The 15,810-nt window shown below is 36.4% G+C and overlaps 1 protein-coding gene across 1 annotated transcript in view; it reads right to left on the reverse strand.

Annotated features, from left to right (window-relative positions):
- Positions 1-2,696: 2,696 nt before the first annotated feature.
- Positions 2,697-15,810, reverse strand: part of tmod2 (tropomodulin 2) — a 46,156-nt gene continuing 33,042 nt past the window's right edge. The window contains exons 6-10 of the mRNA XM_048167753.1: positions 14,829-14,959; positions 13,866-13,973; positions 12,550-12,693; positions 10,113-10,257; positions 2,697-3,848 (exon numbers count right to left, since the gene is read on the reverse strand). Coding sequence (XP_048023710.1) covers positions 3,817-3,848; positions 10,113-10,257; positions 12,550-12,693; positions 13,866-13,973; positions 14,829-14,959 — 560 coding nt within the window. The 3' untranslated portion in view covers positions 2,697-3,816. The remainder of the gene's footprint in view (positions 3,849-10,112; positions 10,258-12,549; positions 12,694-13,865; positions 13,974-14,828; positions 14,960-15,810) is intronic.

Raw genomic sequence — 15,810 nt, forward strand, 5'->3', positions numbered from 1 at the left:
ACTTTGCACTTAATAAAACACAATGGACCAACACCAGCAGACATCACGGCCCCCCAAATCATTACTAACTTCAGAAACTTCCCACTAGACTTAAAGCATCTTGGATTCTGTGCCTCTCCAGTCTTCCTTCAGACTCTGGGACCATGATTTCAACATGAAATGCAAAATTTACTTTTATCTGAAAAGAGGACTTTCGACCACTATTCACGGTCCAGTTCTTTTTCTTCTCAGCCCAGGTAAGATGCTTCTGACGTTGTTTCTGTTTCAGAAGTGGCTTGGTAGTCCTTTTCCTGAAGATGTCCTAGTGTGGTGACTCTTGATGCGCTGACTCCGGCTTCATTCTACTCATTGTGAAGCTCTCCCAAGTGTTTGAATCGGCTTTACTTGACAGTATTCTCAAGCTTGTGGTCATCCCTGTTGCTTGTGCACCTTTGCCTACCCAATTTCTTCCTTCTAGTCAACTTTGCATTTAATATGCTTTGATACATCACTCTGTAAACAGCCACCACATTCAGTAATGACCATCTGTGACTTACTCTCTTTGTGGACCCTCCATCAGTGATTGTCTCCTGGACCATTGCCAAGTCAGCAGTCTTCCCCATTAGTGTGGTTTCAAAGAACAAGATATACCCTGGAATTTATACTGTAGGGATGGCCATTTAATGAAACTCAAATGTAAATATTCTAATATTTTGAGATACTGGATTTTGGACTTTCATGAGCTGTACGCTCTAATCATCAAAATTTATAAAAAAAAAAAAAAATAAAAAAAAACTTTTGAAATGTTTTACTTTACATGTAGGGAATCTAGAATATATGAAAGTTTCATTTTTTAAAATAATTTACAATAAAAAAAATGAACTTTTTCACGATATTCTAATTATATGACCAGCACCTGTATATACAGCAGGATTAGAGGAAGAAAATGAACAGACATATCTGTAAAAACATACATTTTATTGAGGACGTCTGATACTTTACACAGTTGTGTTATTAACAGTACATAATAAGATTTCCTCTTCTGGAATCCAGACATGTAGTATCAACATACAAAATTGCGGCAATATATGAGGCATTTACGATACATGATATTTATATGTATACCTTTATATGTGTGGAGTCTTCTGAAGAGGATTTGAGATGGATATTCAAATAAACTCACAGTAAGACTGCAGAGCTCCTTCTTACAAGCATAAGCTTTTAGCAAAGTAATGAACCTTTAACCCATAATCAAACAAAGATGGAATGAAACACGAACCCTAACCTGGAAAAATAAACTACAATTTCATACACACAATTCAGCATTTGTTCAAAAAGGAAAATAACGGACAAACAAACTCAAAGTCAATTGATACACAAGGCTCTTACAAAACAGAACAGTACAAAATAATAAACCACAATGTCAATGTTGAGAAAAGGAAAACTTCAAACTTGGTCCTAGCTTTTGCTTTTAAAAAACATGTTCCCCTTTGTAATCCAGCTATATAATCCATACTGGCCATGCTCAGACTGCTCAGTCCGAGATGCCATACTTTTGTACTAAAGGTCCATTCACCACCTTCCACAAAATCCTGCCAAAGCGTCTGTGCTGTACAATATATACCACAATCATTGAACCTCGTAAGAAGTACAAGCTCACAAAAAATGACAAGCAGTATAAAGGTTAATTCGGTATTTCTACACTGTTATTTTGAAAGCATGTTAGATCGCTTTAGTGAAAAGATAAAGCTTTGCTTTACATTGCAAACATGCATGCGATCGCAAACATGCGTGTGTGTATGTTCTGGGCTCTAGCTGCACCGGGACAACTAAATGCTCCCAGAATTGTTTGCTATTTAAAAGAGACAGTTCACCCAAAAATGAAAATGTCATCATTTACTCACCCTCGTGTTGTTCCAAACCTGTATGAGTTTCTCTCTTCTGTTGAACACAAAAGAAGAATGTTGTAGCCATTGACTTCCATAGTATTTTTTTTCCTACTATGGAAGTCAATGGCTAATGTCAATTGTTTGATTACCAACATTTTTTATATCTTGTTTGTGTTCAACAGAAGAAAGAAACTCGTACAGGTTTGGAACAACACGAGGGTGAGTAAATGATTTTGGGTGAACTGTCCCTTTAAGATGAAAACTTTTCTCATCCCTCTCGCTCTCATTCAGTGAGTTCCCTAATTTCCTCCTCAGCACAGACCATGTGCTTCAAAAATATTATTCTGGATGCAGAGATCAAACATAAACTAAATGAATAATCCACCCCAATCATCCACAATTTACTCACACTCATGTTGTTCCAAACCCATATCTGGTTGTTGCTTCTTTTTTTCCATGGAACACAAAAAGAGAATTTTTGAAGAATCTTCATGCAGCTCTTGTCCATACAAAGTTCCTAGTGACTGTCTTGTGAGCTTTATTCCAAGCCATATGGTGAAGCAATGATTTTTGGTGTCACTAACATGCAACCTTGACATGATAGCTACAGTGAAGGGGAATACAAGTCACCAACTTAACTACGTTTATGGTGCTTTTTGTGGCAGCCTTGGTTAACATGAACTACATCAATATCAACAGCGTACGGGTTTGGAACAAATCAGTGCAAGAAAACAATGGCAGAATTTTCTTTTCAGAATGAACTATTGCTTTACTAAACTCAAAAATGAAATCCAAACTCCTATTTCCTGTCTGACCTCAGCTAGAGTCCTGCAAATGAGAGTATTTAGGTGTTAGTCTTTGGCATGGTATTAGAAAAGCCATTTCAGATGTATCTATAGGAAAGATACTCTCTTCTAAATCTATAATTGACAACTACATTACATAAATGCTTACTTCTTGTGCAGAAAAAAAGAAGAAAATATCCCTTAGTGCATTGCTTGGTGGAAAAAACCTTAGAAGTCTACAGCTTTTAAGTCATATGTGAAACGGGTCAAACATTTGACCTTCATTTATACACCCAAAGTTGTAATTAGTGCTGATCTAGTACAAGTTTTTCCATCTCCAATGACAGTAGATAGAAATGGGGCACTGATCTTAAATTAGCATTGAAATTCTTCAGACACACAGTATCAGCTGGTGTGTCTTGGGAACGGAGGTGAATTTTACCATACGAATATCTTAATCGGCAGCAAAACCGATGGGAGAACATGTATCAGAAGGTGCGATGAGGTGCAGTGTGGAAACAGAGTGTTTTTAAGACGACCAAGCTGCCCAATGACATCCACACACAGCCCACGCTATAGCCCTCACGGCAAAGCTAACAGCAAGATGACTTATTAAGGAGTGTCCATTATGATCAGCACGACTCTCATTGGCTAACGCAGCTCTGTTCAAACCTGTGCTCCAAACCCAGACACGACAAATCTAGATTTAGCTCACATTTAGCGGGGAACACAGCAGATCCAGTCCAGTTGAGTCTAGATTTGTTCAGAGTGAATGTGGGCGACAGGTTCTGATCCAGCCGATCCATAAAGAGATCACTATAGAAACTTGTGTGCATGTAACCGTCGTAACCTGTTCTGTTTCATTTCAACTTTTATAAAGAAAAGAGCATAAAAGGTTTTACATTAGCAAAAAATAAAACAACAAAAAAGCTGCAAAAGAGTTGCAGCTATAAAAACAACAATGAACAACAATAAAACATAACAAAAGGATCATTGAGTATTAATATTAGGGAGGCAAAGTATCCAGTTGTGTCCCTTCTTCAGGTGATGCGGCTCCCTCAGAGAGTTTGGCACGAGAGTCTGATCAGCTCGAGAGAGAGAGAGAGAGAGAGAGAGAGAGAGAGAGAGAGAGAGAAAGAGAGAGATGGAGAGGAGAATATGCTCTACACATCCCTCTCTACTCGCCTCTGCCGCACTGAAAGAGAAAACGGAGACGTGTTAGTAATCGGATACACTCACGGCGCTCTGTGTCAACATGCTGTGAGCTACGAGAAACTTTAATGAGATCTGCTCGTTTAAGAGGATTAATAAATCAAAAGGTGTGTTAGTCAATCCTTTATCCTGTTACAAAGCTACACACGATTACCAAATTCAGCCAAAAACTTGTTTGGTGTCATGGAAAATCAGGTCCCCCTTTACAAATGGGTCCACACTAGGATCCAGGGAACAGTCTTTTCAAATTGTGTTTATCAGTTCTCGGTTACAGTGCGTTAGCACTACTTTAGCCTGCTTTTGCTTGTACAGAAGCTATCACTTTAAGGCAGGGGTCGGCAACCCAAAATGTTCAAAAGAGCCATGCTGGACCAAAAAAACAAAAAACAAATCTGTCTGGAGCCGCAAAAAAATTAAAAGCCTTATATAAGCCTTATATTAAGGCAACACAGGCTGTAAGTGTACATTAGCTATATTAGCCTACTATCAAAATGACTAAGTAGGCTACAAATACCTACATAATGAGGTATTCCCGAGGTATACATTTAAAAACTGCTGAAAGCAGAAAAAGAAGCAAATGGATCACTGCAATTTACAGAAACAGCTGGACTCCAGGCAGAGAAAACATGGATTTGCATTTATCATTTTGTGTCAAATTGTTGGATTCTGAGGTAAAATCATTCCATATATATTGTATTGTTATATATTATGTTGACAAAGCATCAATTAAATATTTTCCATCTTATATTCTGCATAATTGTGTGTTTTAAAATAAACACTGACAAAAACTATACTATGTTTTATGTTTTAGGGCTGGACAATATGACGATATATATAACATTGATATAAGTGATTACGCGGACTTAAACCTACCTATATTGTACTATTGTACTAAAATATTCACAGGCAGATTTGCTTTATGTATTTCCCTGGCGTCAAATCAGGCACATATAAATGTCAGGAAACACGACTCCAGGCTGCATGTCAATATCCATGGATTAGGTTTATTTGACAAGTTGTAAGAAACACTTGAGTCCAACCTTTAGTGTAATTCGTTTGTTTTACTCGCGTTTTCTCAGTTTCCCCTATTAAATCCAGTCACGCAGCAGGTTCTTTTGCCACTCAGTCCAGCTGAGGGAACGCGCTTTCGGCGGGAAAGTGACGTCGATGCATACCCTCGTGCCGTGCTGAAATGTGTGTCGCAAGCTATGATGCAAATCTTCGTTGACAGAAATGTTGAAATTTAATATTTATTATACACATTTTTACAGCATTGGAAAACGTTAAGAATGTTTGTGTCATGTTTGTCCTCCTACAGAAAATATGAAAACAAAATATTTTTCCATTTTCATACATTTTTGAAAAAGCTCCAGGGAGCCACTAGGGGAGCGCTAAAGAGCCGCGGGTTGCCGACCTCCGCTTTAAGGCTATATATGATGAGTTTGGTTCCAAAATGCGATAAACGGCATTTTTAAAAAAAATCTGTATTGTATCTTGTCGGTATTGAAAAGTAATTTATTAATTTTGCACATTATGCGATATCCGTCGTGTTATTCCGTCATGTTTTCTCCCTCTTTCCAAAACACGACAAACGCCAGTCTCCCTTCTCTGCAGAATGCGATATATACGCTCAACCAATCACAGCGCACCATTCCACGCACTGTAAACGGTAATGGCGGCGCTCTGAATACACCCGGCATCCTAGTTTTCCTTATCTGCTTTGTACTTTGTGATTAACAGAAACAGAAAAATTTATCATTTTGACAGCATTGATGAACCTGTGGTGGATTCTGCGGTGGGGAAGAAACGTAAGTCATTGAAATGTAATCATTTACGTGAGGAGATTAAGAAGATGAGGCACTCGAGTCAGGAGGAGGAAAAAATGGCGGCTGTCCCCAAAAACTGAACCATGAACAGTTTTTAAAAGCCATTTTTAATACCAATGTACTCGGCAAATGTGTTTATTTTAACTTTGCTGTGGCACCAGATACTCTTTAATCGGTCATGACAAACAGAGACACAATTAATTTATAACATTAACTAGGGATGTCCCGATCAGGTTTTTTTGCCCTCGAGTCCGAGTCCGAGTCATTTGATTTTGAGTATCTGCCGATACCGAGTCCCGATCCGATACTTCTATAATACATCAAAAAAAGAATAAAGAAGAGCGAAAAAAACAGATCCAGGACGTTCCTTATTTTTTATTTAATTACAAACAGAGCACTTCTGTGAGGTAGCTTGAACAATCAAGTAATAAATAACATAAATTGTTCACTTCACTTCACTTTAGTGCAACAGTAAATATAAAAAAGGCTAATATAAAAACAAATATATTTGGTTTGATTTGGGTATGCTGCAGTCTGTGTAATAACTAAAATAATGTTTATATATATCATTTTCTGGCTAGTTTACTTTAGTTTTTTATAATACACCATACTTTAACCCAAACTGAATAATAAAAAACAAGTTTAAATGGGTAAATCTTCTATTATTATTTTTGATTCTTAATTTTCTTTTCTGTCATACTCAAATTCTTGTTAAAACACATTAGACATGCGTATTGTGTGCATTTTGAACACTTTTTGTGTGAAATTATATTTATTTTGTCCATCAAAAGTGTGCTTTCACTTTAATTACGCGTCAGCAGCGCAGCGTGTGTCTCAATCAGCTCCCTAGTTCAGTAGTCAGGGCACTGATCAGGGTATCAGCCACATTCACTTTCATTATATACTGATTCACAACCTAAAGAGCTAGGGAGCTGATTGAGACACAGGGATAGACTCGGTGCCGAAACGATCGCGGCACTGCTGCTTACGCGACGCTCCTGCCTGACGCTTTACGAGCTGCTCCTGCTGCCTGTGTGAATGCATCCGTTGGTTGACATGCACGCTGAAAAAAATATGCGCTACTCACGCGCCGTTTACGCTTGCAGTGTGAAACAGGCCTAACTCTGTGCCACCGCATCACTATAGATGTGTTAAAAATAATGAGAATATATATACATATATATCCGAGTCCTGATCGGGAGGTAACGTCCGATTCCGATCGAGTCTGAAACCACATGATCGGGCCCGATTTCCGATCACGTGATCGGATCTGGACATCCCTAACATTAACAAGATGACTCTTTGAATTCATTTTGGGAGCGACGACTTAATGTATTTTTAGTCAAATGCCTGTATAAGATTAGTATTGACAAAGTTCATATATGTGAATCAACTTACTCTGTTGTGTATTTTCAATATGAAAAATAACTTTTATATTGATGGATTATCTGCATTTTGAAAAAAAATGTGTCATTGATTTATTGCATTTTGGGGGGGAAAAAAATCAGTTTTTATAATAAACCTTTGAAAATCATAATCCAGATTTGAATTTTTAATGTTTTTATAACCAAAAGATGCTATGTGAAAGTTTGAAACAGAAAATAGTGGTTGTCATCTGGCTGCTTTCTTGGTAAAGAGAACACATTTTTACTCAAATTAATCAAAATGGATTTATAGTGTTTTGGAACCAAACTCTTCATAATATTATATATATATATATATATATATATATATATATATATATATATATATATATATATATATATATATATATATATATATATATATATATACACACACACACCATATCTGCATGTTTTCTAATTAGGAGTAATTAGAGTACAAAGTAAAAGACCTTCCGACAATTTGTGTGGGGGACCCATTTGTTTCAGGGTGACGGCCCACTTACAGTCTGTTCATCTGATGCATCTCGCAGTCAAAAATTATCCAATTAGACTTTCAAATGCTACGCAATGTCTGGGAGTCAGGACACATGGGTTTTTAAATCAGATCGATAGGAAACCAAGATTTATTTAGAAGGTACCAGCTTGATGCAAGGATTCACTAAAAAAAAAAAAAAAAAAAAAAAAAAAAAAAAAAAATCAAAACGTACAGCTGTGCATCATTTTATGCTAAATTCTACAGGGTTCTGTCTGAGTGGGACAGACTTTATGCTGAAGAGAGAATAAGTTTGGAGAGAATAAGCAGCAAAGTGGACCAGACTTTATACTAAAAGTCAAATAACTGCCTAGTGCCTACACAAGACTACTGCTCTGAGCTGTGGCATGTGGCATTGTGTGTTTGGTTAATCAGTGTTGACTAGTTCACATCTATATAAGGCCTGAATTCTCAACAGTGAGGATCTGATAACTTATCACACTGTACAATGTACAGGTGAGTCAAACAAACACTCTTTAATAAAACTCAAATAAGGTGTTACAATTTGTGCTGTTAGCATTCATGCCAAAGGGTAAATGTCAAACCCATGCGCTCACACATTATACCTAAAGACAGGAATAGAGCTTGGTGCATGACATCATCTCACGCACGTGTAATGCACACTGTGTGCGTGTGGTATCATTATAAGACTGGCGAACAGGAGACAGATCCAGACTTCATCCAAGAAACAGAGAAAGGAAGAGAAAGTCCAGTTAATAAAATACCATTTCAAAAGGACCTTATTCTAAAGTTCTGTACTAATTTTTTTCTTCTAAAGTCTTTTTATAATGAGTAGTGGTCGACCAATATATCAGCAAGACCGATATTTTGAATTGTCAGATAACTTTGGCCAATGTGTCGAAAGGGAGACTTTTATTTTGACAGCGCAGAATCAACAAACTTTAAATCCTTGATTTCAAACTATGCTGCGCTATATCCAGTGGGCCGTTGTCAGATTCATCTCATGATTTTCAAATTATGTTTTTCATTTAATTCATTTTCAAATCTCTATTTGTAATTTAGTAAATATTATGTAAAAATGAAAATAAATTTAAATGTCAGCAATTGTTACGCATGTGTTTTTATTGTCTTTTTTATTGTCTTTAAATTTAATAGAATGATAACATATTGGCATTATTTCGACCATCGGCCACTTTCCTCTCTAAGATATCAGCATTGGTCATTAAAAAAAAAAAAAAAAAAAAAAAAACAAATTTATTCAACATCGGTTGACCACTTAAAAGGTCCACTGAAGTGCCTTGGAACACGCAGCTTTATTCCATGTGTTGATGTAATTTCCAATGAAACAGGAAGACAGGGCGGCATATAACGAGAAGCTCTTACCCTTTTTCAAAATAGCCAATCACGTTTTGCCTAAATCACAAATCGACCAGAGCCGTTGAGCTCATAAAACCCCATTTTCCTCATAATCTCGAACCGTTTCTCCTCCATATTGCTTTAAAATATAGCATTGTTTGTAGAATTCAAATGTGTCTGAACGCTTTGCGGTGTGTGCCGACTCGAGCACATGATCCGCTCTGTTCTCTCGTGTCTCTGGACCGGAGCAGACTGTGCAGTGAACTGCAGCAGTTCACATGACACTAATGCGAAAACGGACTGCATTCGGGACTAAATTGTTCCCTATCCTCTACATAGTGCACTATGTGCCATTCACCATATAGAAACTAGTAAATGTGTGAAAAAATGACCCATTTCAGCCATAGCATCAGTGTCTGTTTATAGTGTAGGAGGGGGTGGGACTTCAGATTCTAGAGAGCATTTGATTGGACAGAAGATTTGATGAGAAGCTGAAGTCCACGGTGATGTCATGAAAATCCATGATCCATTTTAGCAGAAGTGAGAGACTAAGATTTGAATGCGAATCATGTCATTAGCCGCGTTTCCACTGTCACTTCCGGGGCTTGATCGTGCCTCTTCGGTGCCAAAGGCACGGGTTTTCTGGCCCGCCGAAAACCTTGGTCTGAAGGTTTTACAGGCGATACATATCGATATTGAACGCGATATTGCGTGGCTTATCAGTGATCTACGGCTCTGTCTATTAAATGCCGCTCCATTTGAAAGCAGGTGATGGCGATTTAGCGGTAATCAGGGAACCGGCTTTACTGAAGAAATGTGCGTGACAAAAGCATTCGATACATCGCCCAGCCCTAATGACTGGCTAACATCATTGCCTGTAAGATATATAACAAGCTGCTGATTACTGAATATATCTTGATGAATAAATTACAGATATGCATAAGTAATGAACTTGAGTACTTGCTCTTAAACCAGACAGTTAAGACAGTTTTCCATCACAGAGGACCACTTTAAGGCTTTACCATGGTAACAGCAGATTCTGTGGGTGGAGTTCTGAGGAAGCAGCATTGCTTTACAGAATGGCAAATGACCAATGACTCACAGCAAGCCCCTACTCCCAGTGTTTCTGTCAATCAGAGCGTATGTGCGTTAGGTTGTGTTCTCACCCAGGTCATTGTTTTTTGTGATTGCAGCAGCGGCGCGGGATCTGGGACCCTGCTGGGTGAACTGGTACCCAAACTTCACGATGCTCGTATTCTGCTCCAGCATCTTGGCGATCTCCATCTCCGCCGACGTACCGAGCTGCTGCCGCTGAGAGCAAACATCACACACATCGGAAACATCTCTATTAGATGTGCTTATGTAAGCCCACACACAGACATTTCACTATGAGTAACATAGTAACACTATGTAGGTGTTCATTTTGTATACTGTCTGAAAATAGCAAGGTTTTAACACATTTTAACGTATCTAGTACCCAGACCAGTGCTGAATTATATACAGATGCAACCTATATTCATCACTAAATAACTGAAATCAGACCCATTTATGCAGTGGCTTACTACATTAAATCCTGTTTTATTTTCATAACTACAGAAACATTTTAGATTGCTGTCAAAACTATTTTTTTTCCCACAAATTACTTCCATTAAATAGTCAATGTTACAGGCAAGAACAATTAACCAAAAACATGAAAAATATAAATTTACTGCTTTGTCATTAATAATAATAATAATAATTGATTTACTTTTATTTTATTGGGTTTAGGGAGCATGATTAGTTTGCGTAATAAGCATAAAGGTATACAGTAGGTATATTATGATGTAGCCATTTTTGCAGGAAATTCAATCTCAAAATATTGAATACTAACAATTTTAACAACATTTTTTTTTTTTCAAGATTCTTTAGAACAAAGTTCAAAATAGAAATATTTTGTGACAATGTAAATGTATTTAATGTCACTTGATCAATTTAATGCATCCTTGCTGAATAAAAGTATTAATCTTGTTCAAAAAAAAAAAAAAAAAAAAAAAAAAAAAAAAGTATGCCATAAAGTTGACTGGAAGAGCCACATTGAAGATGCTGTAAAATATACAAAAGATGCAAAAACACACAACAGTAAATCGCACTTCAATTGATTTCTATATGAATGTGGCAAGTTTCTCTGCACTGGTAGCACCTGTCTGTGACAGTCTGCAGAGTAGAAAATGGCTTGCTGGTTTAGAAAAGCAAGTGGTCCATGTGGCGGTACCTGATCTTAATTTCTCCCCAGTCATTGATAAAACAAACAAACAAAAAAAAAATGAACTCAACCGAAAATGGAGGTATAAACCCTTAATCACACCTTCAAAGTGAATTGGATTAAACAATTCCTTAAAAAACCGACATCTATTTGAAATATTACACCTCACTTTATCTTTTCACAGGTTTGTAGTCTTCAATTCCTTTTGCTCTACGACTACAGCATTACCAAAATGCCCTTAGAACTGTCTAATTTTCAAACAGATGCTTCTTTCTTGGAATTTAATTTATAAACACAATCTCTCTCCAAACAGGTGTTTTATTTGGAATAATAAGCACATTATGTATAAATCAAAATCTTTATTTTTTAAAAACTGGTTTTGTAATAACATAGTTTTTGTTAGCCAACTTTTAAACCATGAAGGGCTTATGTTAACTTATTCTGAATTTCTTTGTAAATATAATATTCCAGTCACTCCGAAAGATTATGCTGTGGTCATGGATGCTGTTCCCTCTGGTCTAAAAATGCTTCTTAAAAATACCTGTCCTCAACTCTCTCTATCCTTGTTGGATCTTGCTGATACTGAAGTTGGTCGGTTTTGTTTCTCTCTTTCCTCTGTTAAGAATAATAATCGTTACATTCGGGCTTTGTTTCAAAGGGATATTGTCTCCAGTTCTGCTATGGTCTCATTTTGGAATGGTTATGTGGATGGTCTGTTGTAGAGTAAAATCTGGAAACTATTTAATCACAAATAAAATCAAAGAAATTTCTTTAAAACTTATTTATAAATATTACCCTTGTAAATACTATCTTGTAAACAGATTTAATTTTGATATTGAAATATTTTGTACATTTCGTGGTTTACATGTTGAAACATTATATCATTTATTTTGGAGTTGTCCTTATTTAGTTAGTTTTTGGTCAGATTTCTGTTCTTTTATTAAGGCTCACATCATGCCCAGCTTTGAACTGTGCTTTAAAAATGTTTTATTTGTTTTTTCTCCAATAACAAATGTTATCATAAGGAATATTATTTATCTGCTTAAATTTAGCATTCATAAATCTAAATTTGGGGGAAAATAAGCCTTTGTTTTTAATTTTAAAATTAGAAATCAAACAATACCAAAATACAATGTTTTGTTTAAAAAAATAAGAAAGCTGTACAATGTGCTTCTATTTGTAAACATTTTCATATTATTTAACTTTTATTTCTATTTTTTAAATTTGTCTGGTTTATTTTATGTATTTGTTTTATGATTGTTTATTGAAGTTTATTTAATGTACCCCCCTGACTGTAATTGTAATTCGTTAGAACAATAAACAAAAAATAAATGATAAAATTTTAAAAAATGTGGCGGTACCTGGTTGTCGATCTTGATCTCTGAGAGCGTGTCATTGTCCCGCAGAGCTTCTACCAGGGCCTGAACTCCTGCACCGGTGATGAAATTAGACTCCAGATTCAAACTCCTTAGCGTCTTATTCTCTCGTAGCATGTCTGAGAAGGCCTGCAGTGAACAGAGAAACACACACAAGAGAACCGCATGATTACCTTAGTGTTCGTCTTAACCAGCTGCAAATTGCCATTGATCACTTGGTTTATATTCTTGTTGATAATGCTGGATGGTTTGTATATTACGAATAAAACATGTTTTGATTGAATGCGATTGTCACTTCAAGAAGTGAAGAATTACTTGACACTTGAATCCTTACAACAAAAGGAATAACCTTGTAAATATTATTTAGAGTTCAATATATTTAAAGCTGGTTATACAACAGTTTTTCCAAGGTTTAAAAAGTGCTGCCTATTAGGCTTGCTGCGATAGTGTGTCACTTGCCCACCGTGGCACCTCCCCCCACCGTCATTTAGATTTTTTTATAGTAATAAAAATCATTTAGTTCAGTTAGAGAACAGACACTACAATTAAAAACTGAACACATCTGCTCAATGCAGCCTGAGCCGAAAAAGAGTTGCAGCAAAGATCAGCAGCAGGAGTCAGATTTGATTTATCACGAGAGTGAGGAGCTGACTGACAAGACGATGGCGGAAGATTTGGTTTCAAAGCGGAAGGTAAAAGTGCCTATTTGGCAATATTTTGAGTTTAAAGTTTAAACCCATTGCTAATAGGGAACCTGCAAAACGTTAGCTGTGATTTAATAGTTGTGTTTTTCATTAAAAATAATAATGAACCCAACATTCAAGCGATTGCTGCCCCCGAATTGCCGCTAATTGCACACGCTCACATGGGCATTCATAACGGTGCATGTAGTCTGTGTACATTGGTGTGGAGTGAGTGAAGCAAATTGAAAAACGCCTGATTAGCCATTTAAAAGCGAGGTGCAAAAGAGCTCTATCCCCCACCCACGCCCCAGTATGATACCAGTATCACCAGTGTTGTCACACGTCGATTAACCGGTGGGAAAATTCTCACCATCACATCCCTACTGTCTATTTAAAATTAATTGTGAGGTGCTAAAAAACAACATCAGTCGTTTAGTTTGGAAAACACACTTAACACACACGACATGTACTGTACTGTACATGGAAGAGTCAATTCACTGTTTCAAGGTCCATGACTCAAGAGATTCATTGGAGGGAGGCAGATTCCTAAAGGCAGCATTTGTCCAATCTCAACCCAGAACACACAAACATCTCAAGAGAATGAATGATGTCCCTAACCACGGCGACAGGGTCATTGCTCCTGGTGGCAGCCAGACTGAACTTCTTCACATGAGTGTTCCTCTCCATGGCTTTGGCAAACTCCTTGAGAGTCGGGATTGGAATGTTCTGGAACAAAAGAGAAAGGAAACACCAAAAACAGGTTTGTTGATGACAATTAAATGTTGACTCTTGTATGTCACTAAACTCTTCATCATGGTCTTCAGATTATATGACAAACTCTCTATTTTCTGGGTTTGGAATCAATGAGAGCCATTTTAGGTCATGTGAATTTATATAATCAAATAACATGCATTCCAGATAACTAAAATGACTAGCCATAATTTAATCATTAAAATGTAAAAAATGGTGGATTGGGAGCTGTTAAGAAATAGTTATTTATTCTAGTTCTGGTTTGTGTGTCTGTGTATTGTATAGTAATTTAATAGCTAATATTTAAAGGATTTTTAGAAGACTTTAAGCAGCTAAAACAAATGGGTTTTATAGTTAATAAAGTGCAACAGCCCAAAATTTAGAGACCACTATAAATGTTTGCATTTTTCACAAATTAAATTATCAGCATAACAATTTGAGTGAAAAGTTGAGAATGATTTAAGTGTCTCATAGAATTCTCAGCATAATTTGAGAATGTTTAATGGAGCATCTTGTCCTTTAGTGGAAACAAGAAAATCAAGTTGTCTGTACAAAGGAGTCACATGACTAATTTAATTAGTGACCTGGAAATGATGCACATTGCACAATATTATTAATAAAAAAAAACAAAAAAAAAACAAAAAAAAAAAAGTTTAATTCCAATCTTAATTTACTTATTTAATCCCAGATTGTCAATGTGGTATCAGATGTTTGGACTAAAGTGTATTTGGTAGTATTTTGCTGGCAATATAAAAATTATTGTAATGCAATTTTTATTTAACCATTAAATTTCATATGGTTTGTGTGTAAGGGGGGCACATTTGTCCTTACCTTTATGTTGTTGAGATTAACTTCGGTGAGTGAGGAATCATTGGACTTTATCCGCTGTAGAGTTTCCTCCACGTTTGTAGGGTTTGGTGGTTCATCGAAAACTGGCTTTACCTTTTCTCCTTTAATAACATCTATGACACATACACAAAATCAACAAATGAGCTTTCACTAGGTATGTTTACATGCATTAATTTACATCAATCCAAATGAATCCAATCCAATTCCAGATTCTGAAAGTTCCGTTTATTTGGAGCCGTTGCCGTTTTTGGCCTGATGACATATCTACAGGTCTTTTCCAATGACCAGTTCGTAAGGTGCAAGATGTAAATAAACAGGTATGTAAAAACGTGCATCACGGCACTGCACAGGTGTGCAAGGTATTTTGGAATCTGATTCAGAAAATAGATTAAAGTGTTTACATGCCATTACACTACCCTTTCAAACAAGAACAAATAGCCTAAATTAATACAATATAACAAAGATAGAAATGAAATAAACAGTGCTTTAAGTTGGTCAGGTAGGTCTAACAGTAGTATTCATGTAAGAAACACTACCTACAGAAATTGAATAAAGTAATCAAATAACACTGCATTGCCTTGTATAAATCCTTATTAAAGCTACTAAAGTTACTCACTCAAGAGAAGTGAGTGATTTTCTCTTTGTCTTTTGTTGTTTGTATTAACATTATGGATTCAGACAGCAGCAGGTTTAGGCTACTGTCACTTTAAGAACTCATGCAGAATGCAAATTCAATTTTCTCCCAACTGTTTCACTTAAAGTGTTAGTTCACCCAAAAATGAAAATTCTGTCATTTATTACTCACCCTCATGCCGTTCCACACCCGCAAGACCTTCGTTAATCTTTGGAACACAAATTAAGATATTTTAGTTGAAATCCGATGGCTCAGTGAGGCCTGCATAGCCAGCAATGACATTTCCACTCAAGATCCATAAAGGTACTAAAAACATATTTAAATCAGTTC

The sequence above is a fragment of the Megalobrama amblycephala genome, linkage group LG19, assembly GCF_018812025.1.
Source record: "Megalobrama amblycephala isolate DHTTF-2021 linkage group LG19, ASM1881202v1, whole genome shotgun sequence".
Taxonomy (NCBI): Eukaryota; Metazoa; Chordata; class Actinopteri; order Cypriniformes; family Xenocyprididae; genus Megalobrama; species Megalobrama amblycephala.